The 19,194-nt window shown below is 40.2% G+C and overlaps 1 protein-coding gene across 1 annotated transcript; it reads left to right on the top strand.

The window, feature by feature from the left end:
- Positions 1 to 8,648: 8,648 nt before the first annotated feature.
- TAF13 (TATA-box binding protein associated factor 13) lies at positions 8,649 to 16,991 on the top strand. The gene is made up of 4 exons (XM_032654490.1): positions 8,649 to 8,724; positions 9,450 to 9,528; positions 13,320 to 13,417; positions 15,482 to 16,991. The coding sequence occupies exons 1-4, from the start codon at positions 8,698 to 8,700 to the stop codon at positions 15,650 to 15,652; spliced, it is 375 nt and encodes a 124-aa protein (XP_032510381.1). The 5' UTR covers positions 8,649 to 8,697; the 3' UTR covers positions 15,653 to 16,991.
- The last annotated feature ends 2,203 nt before the right edge of the window (positions 16,992 to 19,194 follow it).

Raw genomic sequence — 19,194 nt, 5'->3', positions numbered from 1 at the left:
ACGTAAGAGAACCCGGACAATAGGGGTCTAGAGGCCGTCCCTGCGGCCTCCGGAACCGCAGCGGATCTTTCTTACTCCTTATGGAAATCTGGATAGTGAGGCTGTGTCTGAACTTTCAAATGAAATTAGCAACACTGTAACAAAAACAAGTCGCAAATTTCATATGCTAAAGCTACACGTTGTCGGGAAAAGCTTAGGTAATTGCCTATTTGTATGAATTTTTCTTTAAACTCTCAGGATAGTCTCGATTGACTCCTGTATTTAGTTAAAGTGGGGTCACCTCGGCCACTTTAACTAGGAAACGGCGATATTGGGATAGCCCTTCTCACAACACTTTCACAGCTTGACGATACTTTCAGTTTAATGGTGGCCCAGGATGGAGGAGACAAAGCCGCAGATCCCATTTTGTACATTGAAATTCTTAATTGCACACAGCTTGACCGGCTTTATTAGAGTCCGGGCTAAAGTGCAACTGAGTCGTCCGAGGCTGAAACTAAAGTTACTAGTCCGCAGTTGTTGTCAGGTCCTAAAGGGACCCTCTGCCCCTCTTGCTATAGTGCCATCTGCTGGCTGTGGCCTGCTTGGTTACGCAGAAGAAAAGCTACCAAAGCCTCCTAGGAGCTGGAGTAGAAAGGCAAGCCAACAAAAGTCTGATGCAGGACAGACTCCTTGTGAAAATGTGCTTAAATGCAGAAACAAACAAAAAACCAGGGAAGGACATACAGGACAAAATAAGGACAAAGCAAATAAATGTGTGCAAATACATACACAGATGAATCTCCCTGCCCAAAAGAACTGCTAAGGACTACTCAAAAACAAAACAAGGCAATAAAAAATCCCTAATTGTCTTTGCCTTTGAACTTTTCATCAATAGTTATCTAAAACAGTATCAGCACTAGTATCATCACTGGCAACTGTTAGTTCCCTGCACCAAAGCTGGATAAAAGCCCCAAGATACTCTAACCAGGTCCTAAACAAATTCATGTTCCCTAATTTAGACTGAATCATGTAGCTCATCTTCATCTAAAAAAATTCTCCTTTCTTACATACTATGGAACTGTGCTATCCTCCCTGTCCCGCACTTCGTTGTTCTCTTTACCCAGGCTCTTTTCCCACGTAAACATAGACGTTCCTAAGATACCCTCACCCACTTTTTCTCATTATTAACCCTTACTTGGTGACCTATCATGTCCCCTGGCTTCAACTACCACATCTACGAAGAGTTTTGTTTTGGTTTTGTTTTTGGCGAAGTGGCCGAGCCCTCCGCAGTGAAGGGGTGGAGTCCTAACCACTGGACCGCCAGGGAATTCCCCGTGCAGAGGTCTTAAGTTGATGTCCTACCCAAGCGCCAGTCCTACTTTTCTAGCAGATGTTCTTCTGACATTTGAAATGTTTAAAACAAAACTCACCCCCTTCTGATTTCCCTGTTTCTATGGTTAATAGTCCTTTTCCCCTAATCACTGAATTTAGAATTTGTAAATTATCTTCGAATCGATTAACTCCTTTTTTCCAAAATGTTCCAATTGCCCCCTTTTCATTTCTACATCCATCACTTTAGTAATTTTTACCATTTCAGTCTTCAAGCATCAATTAAATCCTCACAACAGTGGAAACTTATTTTTTTAACTGATTATGCCTCAATTTATTCATTGTTTTATTTCTTCTATTTTTGGTTGCATTGGGTATTCGTTGCTGCGTGGGGGCTTTTCTCTCTAGTTGGGGTGGCTACTCTTCGTTGCAGTATGTGGCCTTCTCATTGCGGTGGCTTCTCGTTGCAGAGCACGGGCTCTAGAGCACAGGCTCAGTAGCTGTGGCTCGCAAGCTTAGTTGCTCTGCAGCATGTGGTATCTTCCCAGACCAGGGATCGAAACTGGTGTCCCCTGCATTGGCAGGTGGATTCTTTTTTTTTTTTTTTTTTGCGGTACACGGGCCTCTCACTGTTGTGGCCTCTCCCATTGCAGAGCACAGGCTCCGGACGCACAGGCTCAGCGGCCATGGCTCACGGGCCCAGCTGCTCTGCCGCATGTGGGATCTTCCCGGACCGGGGCACGAACCCGTGTCCCCTGCATCAGCAAGCGGACTCCCAACCACTGGCAGGTGGATTCTTAACCACTGTGCCACCGGGGAAGTCCAGTGAAAACTTACTTTTCTATAACATTTTTACTTTGTAAAGTGAACACACCTTGTCATAATATCTTATTTAATCCTTACAACTGCCTTATCACCCCTATTTTAGAGGTAATCTAAGGTTTAGAGTAAGGACTAACCAGTATCAGGCTTGAACAATAATTCTGGTCTTCTGACTCAGAACTAAAACATTTTGCTCCAGACCACAAACTGCTTTTTCCTTTAACAGCAGCGACTGTCTGCTGAACATATGTTTAACTCCTTACCCTGCTATTCAAGGCCTTCCAGCAGAATTTTTCACTGTTCCCATAGGCAGACTTCAAGCTTCAGCTGCGAAAACACTGTTCAGTGTTCTTCAAATGTACTCTTTGCTTTCACATTTTGCTCATGCCCTCCTCTTTTGGAGATAACTTTGTCTCCTCGTCTTTTCACTGGATGGAAACCACTCCAATTGTGTCATGCTCTGAAAGATAAGTCTTTTGTCCCCTGTCACTCTCGGAGTTTAAGAATAAAGATCACAGTTGAAGAACTGGGAAGAGTAATTAGTTGTCTACTTATTATTTCAAAGGACAGTGATAGTCCACAGTATCTTACTGTTTCTTATTTTTCCATGTGTCTATCTCTCTTTCTTCTTCCTACCCTTTCTTCCCATTCTTACATTTATTTCCTTCCTTCTTTGTCCTTCCACCGTATTTTTTCATTTCCAGGTTTTAAAAAGTATTTTACCAGGAATTCCCTGGCGGTCCAGTGGTTAGGACTCTGCGCTTTCACCGCCAAGGGCGAGGGGAGCCGGGTGCCGTGGCCAAAAAAAAAAATTTTTTTTTTTACCTTTTTTATTGATTAAAGTGACTCTCACCAGATTTTTATTTCAAAATTAGTTATACCAAGAATTTCATATTTTTTTAAATTATATTTTGCTTTCTTTCTGTAAAATTGAGTCATAATGGTTGCTCCTTTGTAGGATTGTTGAAGGATTAAATAAATTACTATTTACAACAATATCTGGCATGAAGTAAGTGCTCCATAAATCTTAGCTATCACTGTTGTTGTTCATTTGTTTAAAAAATATTTACACACTTTGCTAAATTTTGCAGGCGTAGAGGCAAAAAAACGAGTCCCTGACCTCAGGGTACAAACTATATTGGGGAAGATAGATGAATAAACACATTTTAGTAGAGCACAGGCATTGTATGTGTAAAGACATTATCTTTGATCTTCACAACTGTTTTGCAGAATGGTTTTTTGGTGAGAAATCTGAGGCTCAAAGAAGGCACATGGGTGAGATCACAGAGTTAGTCTGTCTGACTTCAAAGCTCCCTTCCCCTTGTTATCACACTGCCTCAAATTAGGATTCTGTCCATTGATATTGATCTTTGACGATTTTGTTCCAAGCATTAGTGTTTCTGTTGTCCTGAAAAGCCCCAAAGCCTCACGCCAAAGCCTGGGTCACTGTCTCTCACAGCCCAAATGCAAGGGATAAATAGAGCCCCACTGCATGGGGACTCAATTCAGACAGTCCTTCCTCAGTTCATTTCAGCCTCCACTGGAGGACAGGCAGTTGTTGCCAAACGCCTGTCAGTGAAGAACAGTTGCCCGTTTGTTAGGGTTGTTGCAGTCCCTGTGGCAAACACTAATCAGTCATGGGGACCTGACTATGGGATTGTGGTTTAACCAAAGAGTAAGTTCTGTCCCAAAGGCACAGCTTGCAACAATAGCTTCATTGAATTACAACATATTTGAAAAGGGATGTCAAACAAGCATTAATTTATGCTACAAATATTTGTTCTGGGAGTCTGAGGAATGTGCTAGCCTTTGGGAGCTCAAAGGTGAATAAGAAACAGACTCTTTTCTTAGTAAGTTTTAAGATTTAGTGTACGAGACAAGCTGTGTGTATAAGTAATCAGAAAATACATTAGAAAGAAGTGTTGAAGGAAAATGAAAAGTAAGTGCTGGTGGGAATGTAAGAGAGAAAGTGCTTTCAGCTGGAGCACTCAGGGAAGGCTTGATGGAGGGGCAGACATGGTAGCTGGGCCTGAAAGGCATGTAGCATTTCAACAGAAAAGAAAGGTATCCTAGTGGGAAAGTAGTGTCACCATAGGCTTGAAGATGGTATAAGTTTGGGGCACAGCCCACTTTCCCCTTCCTCTTTCACTGCCTAACTCCATTCATCTCTCAGGTCTCAGCTCAAATGTTATTTGCACAAGGAAGTCTTCTCTGACCTTCTTGGGTCCCCTTTCCCCATCATAATCTTCCAAAGCATAAAATATCTATTTTATTCATGTCTCCCTGCTACATTGTAAGGTTCATGAACCCTGAACTGTGTATTTATGTTATCATTTTATCAACAGTCCCATAGTAAGTGCTGTTCAGGTGCTTGATAGATATTTGTTGCATGAATAATTGAAAGCTGAAAAGTAACTTATTGTAGTAGGTATTTATTGAGAAAAATCCATATATAAGTGGACCTACACAGTTCAAACCTATGTTGTTCAAGAGTCAACTGTATATTCTTCCCTTCCTCCTCCCTCACTTCCTCTTCATTTTTCTTCTTTTATCTTTTTCTGCTTCTTGGACCATTTCTTCTCTCTCTGTCCCATGATGTACTGTTTCTGAGGATCTGCCCGTTGCCTCCCTTCTCTCACTTTTGTTTCTGTGCAGCGTTTCAACTATTGCCCCCGCGTTGATGTCTCCCATGCCATTTTCTCTAGTCCTGATTTCTCTGGATTTCCAGACCTGCACCTCCATCTGTCTACAGGACACCTCTAGCCTCTCACACTCAGACTGAACTCATTTCCTTCCCTCCCCAGTTGCTTTTCCATTTTACTTTCCAATTCATATTAATAGCATTCCATCTGGATATAAACCTCTCTCTCCATAGCTCTCAGATTCATTTAGACACAAAGTCCTGTGATTTCTGCTCCTAAAATTCCTTCGTCTTAATTCATGTTCTAATCAGCTCTCATCCTAGGTGGTCTCCCTGCTGAAGTGATTTTTTATTTTAAAGATGGGTCATGTGACTCTTCTGCTTAAAGACCTCCCAGGCACTCTGCACTTTGAATGAAGTTCAGTCTCTGAAGAGAATATTCAAGGCCTTTCACAAACTCAAACTCCAGTTTCATTCCAGCCTCATTTTCTGCATCTCCACCCAACAAACTTGACTCTGGAAACCCACCTGAAACATCCTCTAGAAGCACACCGTGACTTTTCACTCTCTGGGCTTTATTTCTGCTCTGCTCACAACACTGATTTCTTTTTCCTTTACATTTTGGATCTCAGGCTCAGAATGTTGAATTATTCACACTCCACAGTTCATGCCATACTATTGTAACTGACCCTTCCCAAGTCCTTCACTTGTTATGTATCTTTTTTTTTTTTTTTTTTTTTTTTTTGTGGTACGCAGGCCTCTCACTGTTTTGGCCTCTCCCGTTGCGGAGCACAGGCTCTGGACGCGCACGCTCAGCGGCCATGGCTCACGGGCCCAGCCACTCCGCGGCATGTGGGATCTTCCCGGACCGGGGCACGAACCCGTGTGCCCTGCATCGGCAGGCGGACTCTCAACCACTGCGCCACCAGGGAAGCCCTGTTATGTATCTTATGCATTCTCTTTATCCCTATTCTTATGTCTCCTACCCTGTAACTTTCCTAATGTATTTGATGTCTATGCCTTTTTTATATGTTCCTGTAAAATATGTATTTTTTGTGTGTCTATGTGTTTAATATACATAAATGGTCTTTTGTTACAGATCTCATATTTCTTACTTTTTAAATTTAGCGCTCTGTTTCTAAGCTCTATCCATGTTGCTAGTCTATTGCTTCTGATTGTTGTATAGTACACCTTGGTGTACATCCAGCACATTTTACCTATCCATTCCCCTGCTAATGGACACTGTGAATATTTTATACCTGATTCCCTGGACAAGACCAGTGTTTCATTACTACCTAACATAGCATTTCTCAACCCTTTCAGACCCAACAAACCTCCTTAAATAACAATATGTCTCCTTTATTATTTTGAAATGAAATTCACAAATAATATAACCTACTACGGTAGGCAGCCTCTCAGAAAGCCCCCAATGATGTCTGCCTCCTGGTATTCTCATCCTTGTGTAATCCCCTCCTCTTGAGGGTGGGCTGCATTTATTGATTTCTAGTGAATAGCATAGGGCAAAAATGATGGGATGTCACTTCCAAGGTTAGGTTACCAAAAAAACTGTGTTCTTGGGTGTTCTTCCTGGTTCTCTCCCTCACCTGCTCTGAGAGAAGCCAGCTGCCCTAGGAAGTTGACATGGCAAGGAATGGAGGGAGGCCTCTGACAATAGCCAGTGAAGAACTGAGGCCCTTAATGTAACCTGAAGTAGCTGAATCCTGCTGACAATAACGTGAGTGATTTTGGAAGCAGATCCTTCCCCATCAATACTTCAGATCAGACTGAGGCCCAACCAACACCCTGACTGCAACATAAGGGACCTTGAGCCAGAGGCATCCAGCTAAACTGTGCCCAGATTCCTCACAGAAACTGTGTGATAAATGTTCATTGTTTTAAACCACTAAGTTTTGGGATAATTTGTTTCACAGTAAAAATAACTAACCTAACTACCCACGTAACTATAAAATATAATGTCCTAACTATAATGTAAAGTAAAATAAAGACAGTAAATTATAATAATATGTGTTTCAATATGTAAATGCTCAGGTATGACTACACTAGCGGGTATAATGATTTCAGATGCTTGCACCTATATGTATATGCAAGCATATGTGTATGCTTGCACCATGAATGCAGGAGCTAAAATGCAGACTGATTCCAGTGAGTTTTGGCTATCCAAACTATTACAACTGATACAGCCTTTCATGACATTGTTTCCTGAAATGTTTCACAGCTCTTGATAAGTTGCAAATAAAACAAAGAACTATCTCTCCCCAATTTCAGGGTAGTTACTGTTTGGGGGAAAACTCTCAGCTTTTTCCTTCCCGTGCATCTTTCTCCTTTACTTTTACACTGAACGCTTCACTTATGACACTTCTCATGACCAAATATGTGGGTTCCCCCTCCCCCCTCCACACCAAACAATTCTGTGACACCAGCTGGGTGTCCTGCAATTTAACTCAATACTGACGCTATTTACCTGGAGATAGTGTTAGATCCCACTGATCAAAGGCTCAGTCCCGCAAGACTGCTCCCAACTTTAGATGCCAATCGAAAGTAGTAGGTCCCCAGGTTACCCACAACTTCTGTCTGACTTGGCTAAAATTCAGAGGTTTCCATGACCTCCTCCTCCTTGGATTTGGTTATTTCCTAGAACAAGTCACAAAACGCAGGGGAACACGTTTACCAGTTTATTAAAGGGTATGGTAAAGGATACAGATGAAGAGACACATAGGGCAAGGTCTGAGAGGATCCTGAGCACAGAGCTTCTGCCTCCATGAAGTTGGGGGTGCATCACCCTCCAGGTAAGTGGATGTACCCCCCAACCTGAATGCTCTCTGAACCTCCTACTATTGGAATTAGTAGGCAATACAAGGCAATTGTTATGCCTTGTATAGGCATGATTAATTACCAACTCCATTTCTAGTTCCTCGCCCCGCTCTGGAGAGGGCTGAAAATTCCAAGCTTCTAATCATGGCTTGGTTTTTCTGGTGACCCAGCCAGGAGCCATCCAGGAGCCCACCCAGAGTTGCCTCATTAGAACAAAAGACGCCCTAGTGTTCTTATCACTTAGCAAATTACAAGGGTTTTAGGAGCTCTGTGCCAGGAAGAGGGGTGGGGTGGGTGAGCAGAGACCAATACATATACTTTCTACTATCTCACAGTTGCGTTCCTAGAAAATTCAATGTACCTTAAAAGCATAGGAAAATGCTTCGTGTTTATATGTTAACAAAGTTATGTTCTAGGCCCAGCTAATTATGAACAGATTTTTTCACTCACAGGAATGTTTAGCAGGACATTCAGAAATAGTGTATTGTGGAACAATCTTTCCCTGGTGACATCATCTCTTGCATTGCAGAACACCTTATAATCCCTAGCTTTAGCCTTCTAACGTCCCTGGTTTTCCCAAGCACTGTTCTGATTAAAAAAACAACAAACAAAACCACAAAAATTAAATCCTCAGTCTAAGGGGAGATAACATTCCCTTGAGAACTGGTAGCGAAGTACAATATCCCCAATAACGAATAAGCTTGGCAATAAATCATAGTGGTACTCTAAGTTGTTGAAATTGTTTACACCCCTGGCTAGCCCCTCAATGATCCAAAGCTTCGCAGTCCCGAATAAGGAAGCGGTGATCTGATACGCAGAAGCAAGTTCAAGGAGACAGCGAGATACACGGCACCTACCCAGTGATTTCCTTTTCGTTGCTAATTTTTAATTCCTTCTTGCCAAGACGTCACCCTTCCCTCCTTTAGTACTGCTGTGGGTTCACCGCTGGGCGGGACGCGCACGCTCCACTTCCGCAGGCGGGTTTCCAACTAGGCCCCGCCCCACCTCCTCGCGTCACCGGAAGTGAGGCCGCGGAAGTAGTAAAACCCGCTCCATGGGAGGCGGGCGCGCCCTGGAGGTGGCTGGCTGCCGGGATGGCAGATGAAGAAGAAGACCCCGCGGTGAGTGACCGCCTCTGTTCCAGCCCACTTTTTTATTCACTCCCTCGGGCACCGTAGCGGAGGCCGAGAATCGGGTTTGTTTTCCTTAGTGAATTCAGCCGAGAGAATCGGGGACTTCACCCCGTGCTAGGCTTTTTCTTCCGATTTGTCGTAGGACGGGGGGGCAGGAAGAGAAGGAGGGTGGTCCCCTGCCCTTTGCTTTTGGTCCATATTTGCCAGACACCCTTTGAAACACCTAGAGAATCATCAGAGGACAAAGCTAGTATTTGTTCTCTGTGAGCAAAGTTATTTAACTTTGAGCCTCGGTTTTCATGTCATAAAATAGGTTTAAGTCTTACTTGAGGAAAGTTCTTAGCACTGTGTAAGCAGTGCTTAGTAAATACTAGTTTTGCTTACTTTTATTCAATATCAACTCTTTTAATAGTAAAACTGTCTAGAAATAGGCCAACTTTGTTGGTTAAAAAAAAGAATGTATGGTCGTTGGAACTGCTCCAGGAGAGGCAGTACAGTTGTTGTGGACATTGTAGAAGCCATTCCTGTGTGAGTCTGAAGTTGGATAGGATTAGTTGTAAGTCCCCTAAAATGCTAAGGTTTCATGGTTTTTTGCTGCTTACTTTATTTAGGCTTTCTGGCATGATATCAGTGTTGAAGATGGAAAAAAATGTTAATTATTAAAAAGTCAAAAGCAGTGCTTGACGTATCCATATATACATTTTAACTTCTAGTTTGAGGAAGAAAATGAAGAAATTGGAGGAGGTGCAGAAGGTGGACAGGGTAAAAGAAAGAGACTTTTTTCTAAAGAATGTAAGTAGTATTTGACAATGATTTTTTATAGATAAAAACTTCTGGGTATGTCGGTTCAAAGTAGATTTATTGTTCTGAATGTGTTTCCTTGTAGGGACAATATTCTCAGACTTGTGCATAAATTCTGTTTAACCTGTGAATCACAGATAGTAATAACCCTAACCCCAATTTATGTATTTATATATATGTGTGTATACACACACACACATACACACACATCCATACTTTTTTTTTTTTTTTAAGTAAAGAGATGTGATCAGTGTTTCAATTCAGGGCCTAAGAACATACCTCCATTACCTCCCCTGTCCCTTACCTTTCAGCAGTAGGAGCAGGGACTCCTTTGACTGTAAGCCAAAGGTTCTTTTGGATCCTGAAACAGGTGCTGAGGGTAGGAATTAAGTTGGGGCTTTGGACTAAGGCAGTGGACAAGGCAGGAAGATGATGAACAATGTGAGGCAGTCCAGTGGCATAGAGATTATAAGGTTTTGGTTGTCTAGTCTGTTCCCTCAGTAGACCTTTTGTGGCAGCAGAAAGGAGAGCTGCTGCTACTACTGATGTTCAAGGTCAGCCCCTTTAAGGCACTGTGAGAAAGTGCTCTCCATCTCCCAGTCCTGATAAGGCGACACATCACCTGATTCATTTATGCTGGTTCCGATGTAAGCAGTTCCCAAATGCTCTTGAAACTACAGAGTCAATATGTGGGTTTTTTTTTTTGCCATTCAAATCCCTTCCTATATCTCAATTTCTCACCTTAAGTTTACCACTACTTATTCCATCTCTGATGTTATTTACTCCATTTGTACGTGGTTTTACCGAAGTCGGCATAAGAAGGGGATTCCTACACCAGAGCATCCCAGAGTGATGACAAGAATTTTGAATCTTCACAGCCTTTTCCTTGTCTTACCTGAATCTTCCTATGACTTACTGACCAAGATCTGTTCTCCTAGACCTTCTTTTTAAAAAAAAATTTTTGCTAATATAACACAAAATTTCAAAGCATTCACTTCTATTTGTTTATGTCTTTACAGACCCTTTAACCAAATGCAGTTCACATACTTCCTGTCTAATATGATTTTGCTTTTCCAGTGAAGTATATTTCCCTACTGATGATTTTTCCCCATCAGAATGTTAATGACAAGGTATCTCCCTCAAAATATTTAAGGAAAAATATTAAGTTTACAGTGGAGAATCCTGGCAGACATTACTTTAGCCAAGTGATCAAAGTCAATAAGATCACCAGTAATATATGTTGACATTACATACCCCTGATATGACGCATTAAGAGGTACATTATCACTGTGATTCCCTTTCTAGTAATTCATAACCACAACCTAATCATGAGAAAACATCAGGCAAACCCAAATTGAGGGACATTCTACAAGATAACTGACCAGTATTCTTCAGAAGTGTCAAGGTTATAAAAGACAAGGAAGGGCCTCCTTGGTGGCGCAGTGGTTAAGAATCCACCTGGTAATGCAGGGGACATGGGTTTGAGCCCTGGTTTGGTAAGAACCCACATGCTGCAGATCGACTAAGCCCGTGCGCCACAACTACTGAGCCTGCGCTCTAGAGCCCGCGAGCCACAACTACTGAAGCCCGCACGCCTAGAGCCCGTGCTCCTCAACAAGAGAAGCCACTGCAGTGAGAAGCCTGTGCACCACAACAAACAGTGACCCCCACTCACCACAACTAGAGAAAGCCCGTGCGCAGCAACGAAAACCCAACGCAGCCAAAAATAAATAAATAAATATATAAATTAAAAAAAAAAAAGACAAGGAAAGTCTGAGGAACTGTCACAGAACAGAGGAAACTAGGGAGGCATGACAACTAAATATTGTGGGATCCTGAAACAGAAAAGGTACACTAGTGGAAAAACTGGTACAATCTGAATAAGTTCTGTATTTGTACCAGTGTTAATTTCTTAGTTTTGAGAAGTGTCTTTGGTTGTGTAAGATGTTAACATAAGGGGAAGCTGAATATAGGGATTCGGGAACATTGTGCTGTTTTTGCAACTCTTCTCTAAGTCTGAAATTATCTAAAAAAACAAACCAAAAAAAAAAAAAGCAAAAAAAAAATTCAGAATCCAAAAAACACAGAGGGGAGAAAATATTGGCTCCTGTGTTTGTTTTCTCCCTCCTGTATCTGGACCTAAAAGCTTTTGCCAGAATAAACCCTAGGGGCACTTCTCTATCCTAGTCTGGCTTCTAGGTCACCTGTTTCTTTTCTTCCGCAGGCCTGGTCTACTGTCTTCTTAGTTCTGCCTGCTTTTGCTTCTCCTAAATAGAAATTATTCTTGACGTACTCATTCCTACTTTTAGAAGTGTTCTAGGAGTTCGTTCCATTTATTTATTTATTTATTTATTTAATTTATTTTTTTTGCGGTACGCAGGCCTCTCACTGTTGTGGCCTCTCCCGTTGTGTAGCACAGGCTCCGGACACGCAGGCTCAGCAGCCATGGCTCACAGGCCCAGCCACTCCGCGGCATGTGGATCTTCCCGGACCGGGGAACGAACCCGTGTCCCCTGCATCGGCAGGGCGGACTCCCAACCACTGCGCCACCAGGGAAGCCCCATTCCTTTTTTTTTAAATGTAAAACTTAAATACAATAAATTGCACTAGTCTTCATTGAACAGCTTGATGAATTTTCCATATATACATATACTTGTAACCACCAGTCAGATCAAGATACAAAAACATTTCTAACATATGACAGAGTTCTTAGTATTTGTATACCCCTTTGAGAATCTGCTAAGAGTTGATTCTTCTTCCCAGAAAAATACACACACAAATAAGGTATAAAATTTTTACATATAATTTCAGTAGGGTTCCAGGACCTCTCAAAACTTGTCCATGGACTGATTGGGAGTTTATAGGCTATAGCATAAGAATCCATATGGATCCCATCTGCCCTAAATTACCAAGAAGTGTAATACTGTTGTGGGTAGGAGTATAGACTCTGTAGCCAGATCATCTGGGTTCAAATTCAAGTTCCATCTCACTATCCGTGTGACCTTGGGTAAATCACTTAAACTCTATGCCTCAATTTTCTCATCTATGTAGAATGGGGATAATAGTAGTTTCTACTTCAGAGGGTTGTCCTGAGGATTAAATGCGCTTACAACAGTGCCTAGCATGTAGTAAGGGCTATATAAGTTTTAGCTATTAGCAGTTATTTTCATTACTCTGTAGACTTTTCTTCTCTTTTGCATTTTCTATGGTTCCTTCAGATGAAGACTAAAAGGGCTTTGCTGGCAGTTGCTTTGATCCAGGGAATAAAATGTCAAGATTCTATATAGTAAGCCCTTTGCTTTCTCCTTTTGATTAACATGTTCTTCCTATAAGAAGGTCATTGGAGCACTTTCTCTCATGTCCTCTTCCTTATGGTAGTATCCGAAAGGATTTTGCTTTCTTTTTTCCAAGACCTCCCCCTCACCCCCTGAAAACACTCCCAGTAAAGGCTAAACCATTGCTACTCATCCTGTTCCTGCTTACGAAGTTTCCTACTAAAGGTATTCTGGGGTTGTTGGTGAGTAGATAATAGAGATTAGGGAAGGAATATTGATATCAGGGTTCAGTAGCTGGGAGGGAAGGGGAGTTCCTACCTAGGGAAGGCTAGGTAAGAACAGTTGGTTATGTGCTAGTGGTTAATACCTTTTACACCAAAATCCATACTTGGAGACAAGAAATACAATGTAAATATACTTTCATACCAATATCTTCTATAGCTTAGTTCTAATTTGAAAAAGTATTGGTCAAGTTTGTTTAAACAAAAATGATTGTTCTTTTTACAGTACGGTGTATGATGTATGGGTTTGGGGATGACCAGAATCCTTATACTGAGTCAGTAGATATTCTTGAAGACCTTGTCATAGAGTTCATCACTGAAATGGTAAGTTTTTTATGTAATTGGTCTTAGTTAATTAAGGAATAGATTTGAAATTCTAACTTTTAGATAAGACTAGAACTATGGCATCCTTTGAAATAAGCTTGAGTGCCATTTGAGTGCCTGTTTTGTGGAAGTTACTATTTATCATTAACGATAGAGAGAGATAAGTGTGTGTGGGTGTATACACACACACAAACACACACACACTCACACACACATGCACACACAATATATTCTACCCCCTCCTGAATTTTATTTATAAGGACATAATTATAAGATCCTTGAATAAAATGTAAAATATTACCCATAATCCCATCATCCAACATAAATTTCCCTCTTCCAGTATTTATGTAAAGATATACAGTGTTTTACATAGTTGATCATAGTAAACATTCTTTTTACTCAGAGTTTTTTAATACATATTTCCTATGTTTCTAATCACAATTATTTAGTAGCTGCATAAAATTCATTCAATTTTTTTCTAATATACTTAACCATTTCCCTATTGAAATTATTTACATATTATTTTTAACTGAGTAGATAAGTTTGAATGTCCATATTCATGAAATTTCCCCCTTCTCTGGATATGTTTGCAGGGATGGGAATACTGAGTTTGTTTGTGTTCAGTTCTTATGAATTTTTACCCTGTGTTTTGGATTATTTCCTTCATAAAGAATAATAGAAGTAAAATTACTGGGTCAGAGAGTGCATTTTTTAAAATCTTTTTCTGCTTATGAAAGTAATATGATTAAATTTAGAAAGTATTAAAGAATGCAGGGGAAAAAATAAAAATCTGTAATCCTTCTACCTAGAGATAACTAATGCTGAGATTTTGGTGAATATTCTTTTGTCTTTTTACACATATTTTTAAACTTTATAAAACTGAAATCATACAGTATATATAGTCGTAGAACCTGCTTTTTCACTTAGGTACGTCTACAACATTTTCCCTGTGTCACCGCATAATTAATATTTTTGATGGCTTCACAATATTAATTGACTAGGTGTGCTCAAATTTGTTCAATTTATTAAATATTTAATTTCCCTTTTTCAGTCATTAGAAATAATGCTGTGATGAATTTTTGTTTTTGCAGTGTGAATATGTAATGGTAGGGGATGAGATTTGCTTTTAAGGAAACCCACCAATATTTATCAGCTACTGAAATGGACACAAAGTTTAAATGAAGTGGTGGTTACAAAGAAATAAAATTATTTTATGCAAATGAAGACAAACTACATATATCAAAACACACAGAAAGAAACATCAGTGCAAATGGATAAAGAAGATGTGGCACGTATATACAATGGAATATTACTCAGCCATAAAAAGAAATGAAATTGAGTTCTTTGTAGTGAGGTGGATTGACCTAGAGTCTGTCATACAGAGTGAAGTAAATCAGAAAGAGAAAAACAAATACCATATGCTAACACATATATATGGAATCTAAAAAAAAAAAGGTTCTGATGAACCTAGGGGCAGGATAGGAATAAAGACGCAGACGTAGAGAATGGATTTGAGGACACGGGAGGGGCAGGGAAGGGTAAGCTGGGACGAAGTGAGAGAGTAGCATTGACATATATACACTACCAAATGTAAAATAGATAGCTAGTGGGAAGCAGCTGCATGACACAGGGAGATCAACTCAGTGCTTTGTGTCCACCTAGAGGGGTGGGATAGGGAGGGTGGGAGGGAGACGCAAGAGGGAGGGGATATGGGGGTATATGTATACGTATAGCTGATTCACTTTGTTAAACAGCAGAAACTAACACAATATTGTAAAGCAATTACACTCCAATAAAGATGTAAAAGAAAATTTTTTTTTAAATCAATGAATTTGATAGTTTTAATGTCCTTAATATTAAAATGTCTATAAAGCATTGAAACATTGCTAATAACGGTAGAAAGTGGACAAAGGACATTAATAGAAAGACAATTCATAAGTGACTAGCTATAATAATTAGAAGAGAAAGTTTCAAACTCACCAGCATTAAATAGACACAAGTTAAAAGAATAAAATGTTAGATTTTTAAAAAATTAATTGAATTTAATATGTTTTTTTGTAATAGACTCACAAGGCAATGTCAATTGGAAGACAAGGTCGGGTACAAGTTGAAGATATCGTCTTCTTGATTCGAAAGGACCCAAGAAAGTTTGCTAGGGTTAAAGACTTGCTTACTATGAATGAAGAATTGAAACGAGCTAGAAAAGCATTTGATGAAGCAAACTATGGATCTTGACACCTTTGGTACTTTCTGAAGGTTCATTATTTTCTGGGGAAACCATATTTAATAACTATATTTTCCACAGTAAGGTTCTGATATCTAGCCATGTGAATGAAAGATAGAGAACCACAACGTTTTCAGTCTTTATTCATGTCTTCAATTTTAGAGTGATATTTGAGCCTTTAATTGCCTGCCGTTATATTACTATACTTTGAATTACTTACTGGATTTTAATGACCACATGTAAGTCAAAGTACCTTGCAAACCATTCAGTTCCTTCTGATTTCGTGCCATTGTAGGCTTTACTGTGGCTGTTTAATATGTGAAATCTCAATGGTACCTTTGATAGCTAAGACATGTGTTTGATGTTTCTAAAGTTTTTAGATTACAGTAGTCTAAGTTATTAAAAGATAGTGAACTGGTTTGTGTTTCTTTTAAGGAGAAAATGATAGAAAATACAGCCTTTTTAAGAGTGTTTGTCTTAAGATAATTTGTTTTAATACTCTTTTCTTTAGATAACAAGTGATTTTTTGAGAAACTAAAAGTTTCCTATGAATTCTTCTGTGTTGAAAGACCTATTTGATTTAAAATCTTTTGGGCTGGGCTTCCCTGGTGGCACAGTGGTTGAGAGTCCGCCTGCCGATGGGGGGGACACGGGTTTGTGTCCCGGTCCGGGAGGATTCTGCGTGCCGCGGAGCAGCTGGGCCCGTGAGCCGTGGCCGCTGGGCCTGCCCGTCCGGAGCCTGTGCTCCGCCACGGTAGAGGCCACAGCAGTGAGAGGCCCGCGTACCGCAAAAAAAAAAAATCTTTGGGTCTTATACTGTTTGTCAGGTTTTAAGAGAACTCATTTCCCCAGGTCAAATTAAAGCTTCTAAATATAAGTGTTTTCAGTAGCAGGAATGGCATTGCTGAAAAGCTGATGGTAGGATAAGCATTTGGGGTAGTGTTTTATTAACATATTTGTTAGTACTTGTTCATTGTGGAAATGTGTACTTGACTAAGACCACGTGTGGCTATGGAAACCACTTTTGTAGTTCAGCATATACAGGTTTTGTGTGTATTTAGCTTATTGTATTATTCTTTCACTTAGCTTAAAGTAAGGATTTAAAATTGCATTTAAGGGGATCATTGGATATTACTGTTTGTGAAACTGAATGTTTTATATGCTGCTTATAAACATTATGAATCAGTACTTAGGAAAATTTTACTTTACTTTCTTAACCTATCAATATAAGGAATAAACTATGAAAAATTAAAAAGATTAATACTTGAATTTGACTATGTGATTTATCAGCTTTTCTCCCCAATGTAATTCTAGCTGCTTAATGTCACTAAAAACTTTTTTTCCATGTTATTCGTGTAATGCTTCTGAATTGGTAATGAGATTCAAGATAGCTGGGCTGATCTTTTTTATTTGAAAAAGTAAAAACCAGTTAAAAAGCAACTTTAGTCTAACTGAAATCAAGACTGAGAGTGGAATAACAAAAGATCAATATCACTATTTTTTTTTTTTTTTTTTTTGCGGTACGCGGGCCTCTCACTGTTGTGGCCTCTCCTGTTGCGGAGCACAGGCTCTGGACGCACAGGCTCAGTGGCCATGGCTCACGGGCCCAGCCGCTCCGCCGCATGTGGGATCTTCCCAGACCAGGGCAGGAACCTGTGTCCCCTGCATCGGCAGGCGGACTCTCAACCACTGCGCCACCAGGGAAACCCAATATCACTATTTTTGCTAGTCAGGATCTACTTCACCCTGAAGAAGGACCTGGTAGTAACTGCCACTAGGCAAGTTATACTGGGTGCCTGTATTAGTCAGCTTGGGCTGCCATAACGAAATGTCAGACTGGGTGTCTTAAACAATGGAAATTTATTTTTTCACACTTCTGGAGACTGGAAGCCTGGGATCAGGTGCCAACATGGTCAGGTTCTGGTGAGGATTCTTCCTGGATTGCAGATAGCTGCCTTCTCACTGTGTCCTCATGTGGCTGAGAGAGACCTCTGTTGTTTCTCCCTCTTATAAGGCCACCAGTTTTGTCAGATAAGGGTTCCACCCTTATGACCTCCTTTAACCTTATCACCACTTTAAAAGTCCTTTCTCCAATATAGTCAGGTGGGGGTTAGGGGGACACAGTTCAGCTTATAGAAGTGCCATTAGTCTTACCATTTTGCTAATGATCCTGGCATTAAGAAGTTTTTTACGGGACTTTGTATTAAAACTTTTTAAAGTTGGAATTGTTAGAACTTAACTCAAAAATAGCATAAGCAAAAAAAAAAAAAGAAAAAAAGAATTTATTGGCTTCTCCAACTGAAAGAAGGGAAAGAAAGGGTGGAGTTGACTCCACAGTTGACTGGATCTAAGAACTTGAAGAGAAGACTCTGCCCATCTTTATCCTAATTTTGGTTTTACTCTCTTAGGAGTCTCATCATGTGTCAAGGGAGCATGATGGCTAGCAGTTCTAGGGTTCCATCCATACAACTCCTGATCAAGGGAGTTACTTTACTTCCTGATACAGAAGATTCCAAGCAAGGAGTGTGGTTGTCCTGCCTCTGGTCATTATTCTTGGGCCAGGAAGAAGTTGTACTGTAGCCTGGGTCTCATGCCCCACCTCTTTGGTGAAGAAGGGCTTGGAGTGGGGCTCGGAGCTGGGTACTACTATTAGCAAGAAAGGGAAAGAGAAGCTGGGCGGATAGAAATAACAGGTGTACACTGACTCGATTCATGAGCTTACTTATTAACTGACTTCTAACAGTAAGGCAGCATGGCTCTTTTCTAATATCTAGAGCTGCACTGTGTAATATGGTAGCCACTAGCCATGTGGGGCTATTTAAATTTAGCCAATTAAAATAAAATTGAAATTAAATTCCTCAGTTACACTAGCTACGTGTCAAGTTCTCAATAGCCCTGTGGCTAGTACCAATACATTTCCATTATTATAGAAAATTTCAGATAGTGCTGATCTGCAGCGTTCAGGTGCACTCCCCTAAATTAATTGACTTCTTTTTTTAACTTACTATGAAAAATCTCAAGTATATACAATAGTAAAATAGTATCTTGAGCCCCAGGCTTCAACAGTTAACCAACCTTTTGCTAATTTAGTATCTTACCTGCTGGGAGGGGCAGTATTATTTTAAAGCAAATCCCAGATATCACTGTATTATTTCATCTATAAATACTCCAGTATGTATCTCTACAAGGATAAAAAAGCCCAAATACTACTACCATACCCTAGCAAAAATTAACCTTAATTCCTTGATATTCTGTCTAATACCTAATCCCTGTTTAAATCTCCTGATTTGTCTCAAAATATCTTTGAGTTTGTGTATTAGTTTTCTATTGCTGCTGTAACAAGTTACTGCAAATATAGTGACAACACATTCATTCTTTCCAGCTTTTTAGGTCAGAAGTTTGAAACGGTCTTAACCGGGCTAAAATCAAAGTACCAATATAGCTACGTTCCTTTCTGGATGTTTTAGAAGAGACTCTGTTTACTTGCCTTTTCCAGCTTCTAGAGGCTGCAATCCTTGACTCGTGGTCCCCTTCCATCTTCAAAGCTAGGAAT

This window comes from Phocoena sinus, chromosome 1 (genome assembly GCF_008692025.1).
Source record: "Phocoena sinus isolate mPhoSin1 chromosome 1, mPhoSin1.pri, whole genome shotgun sequence".
Lineage (NCBI taxonomy): Eukaryota > Metazoa > Chordata > Mammalia > Artiodactyla > Phocoenidae > Phocoena > Phocoena sinus.
This window is presented reverse-complemented; position numbering and strand designations above follow the sequence as displayed.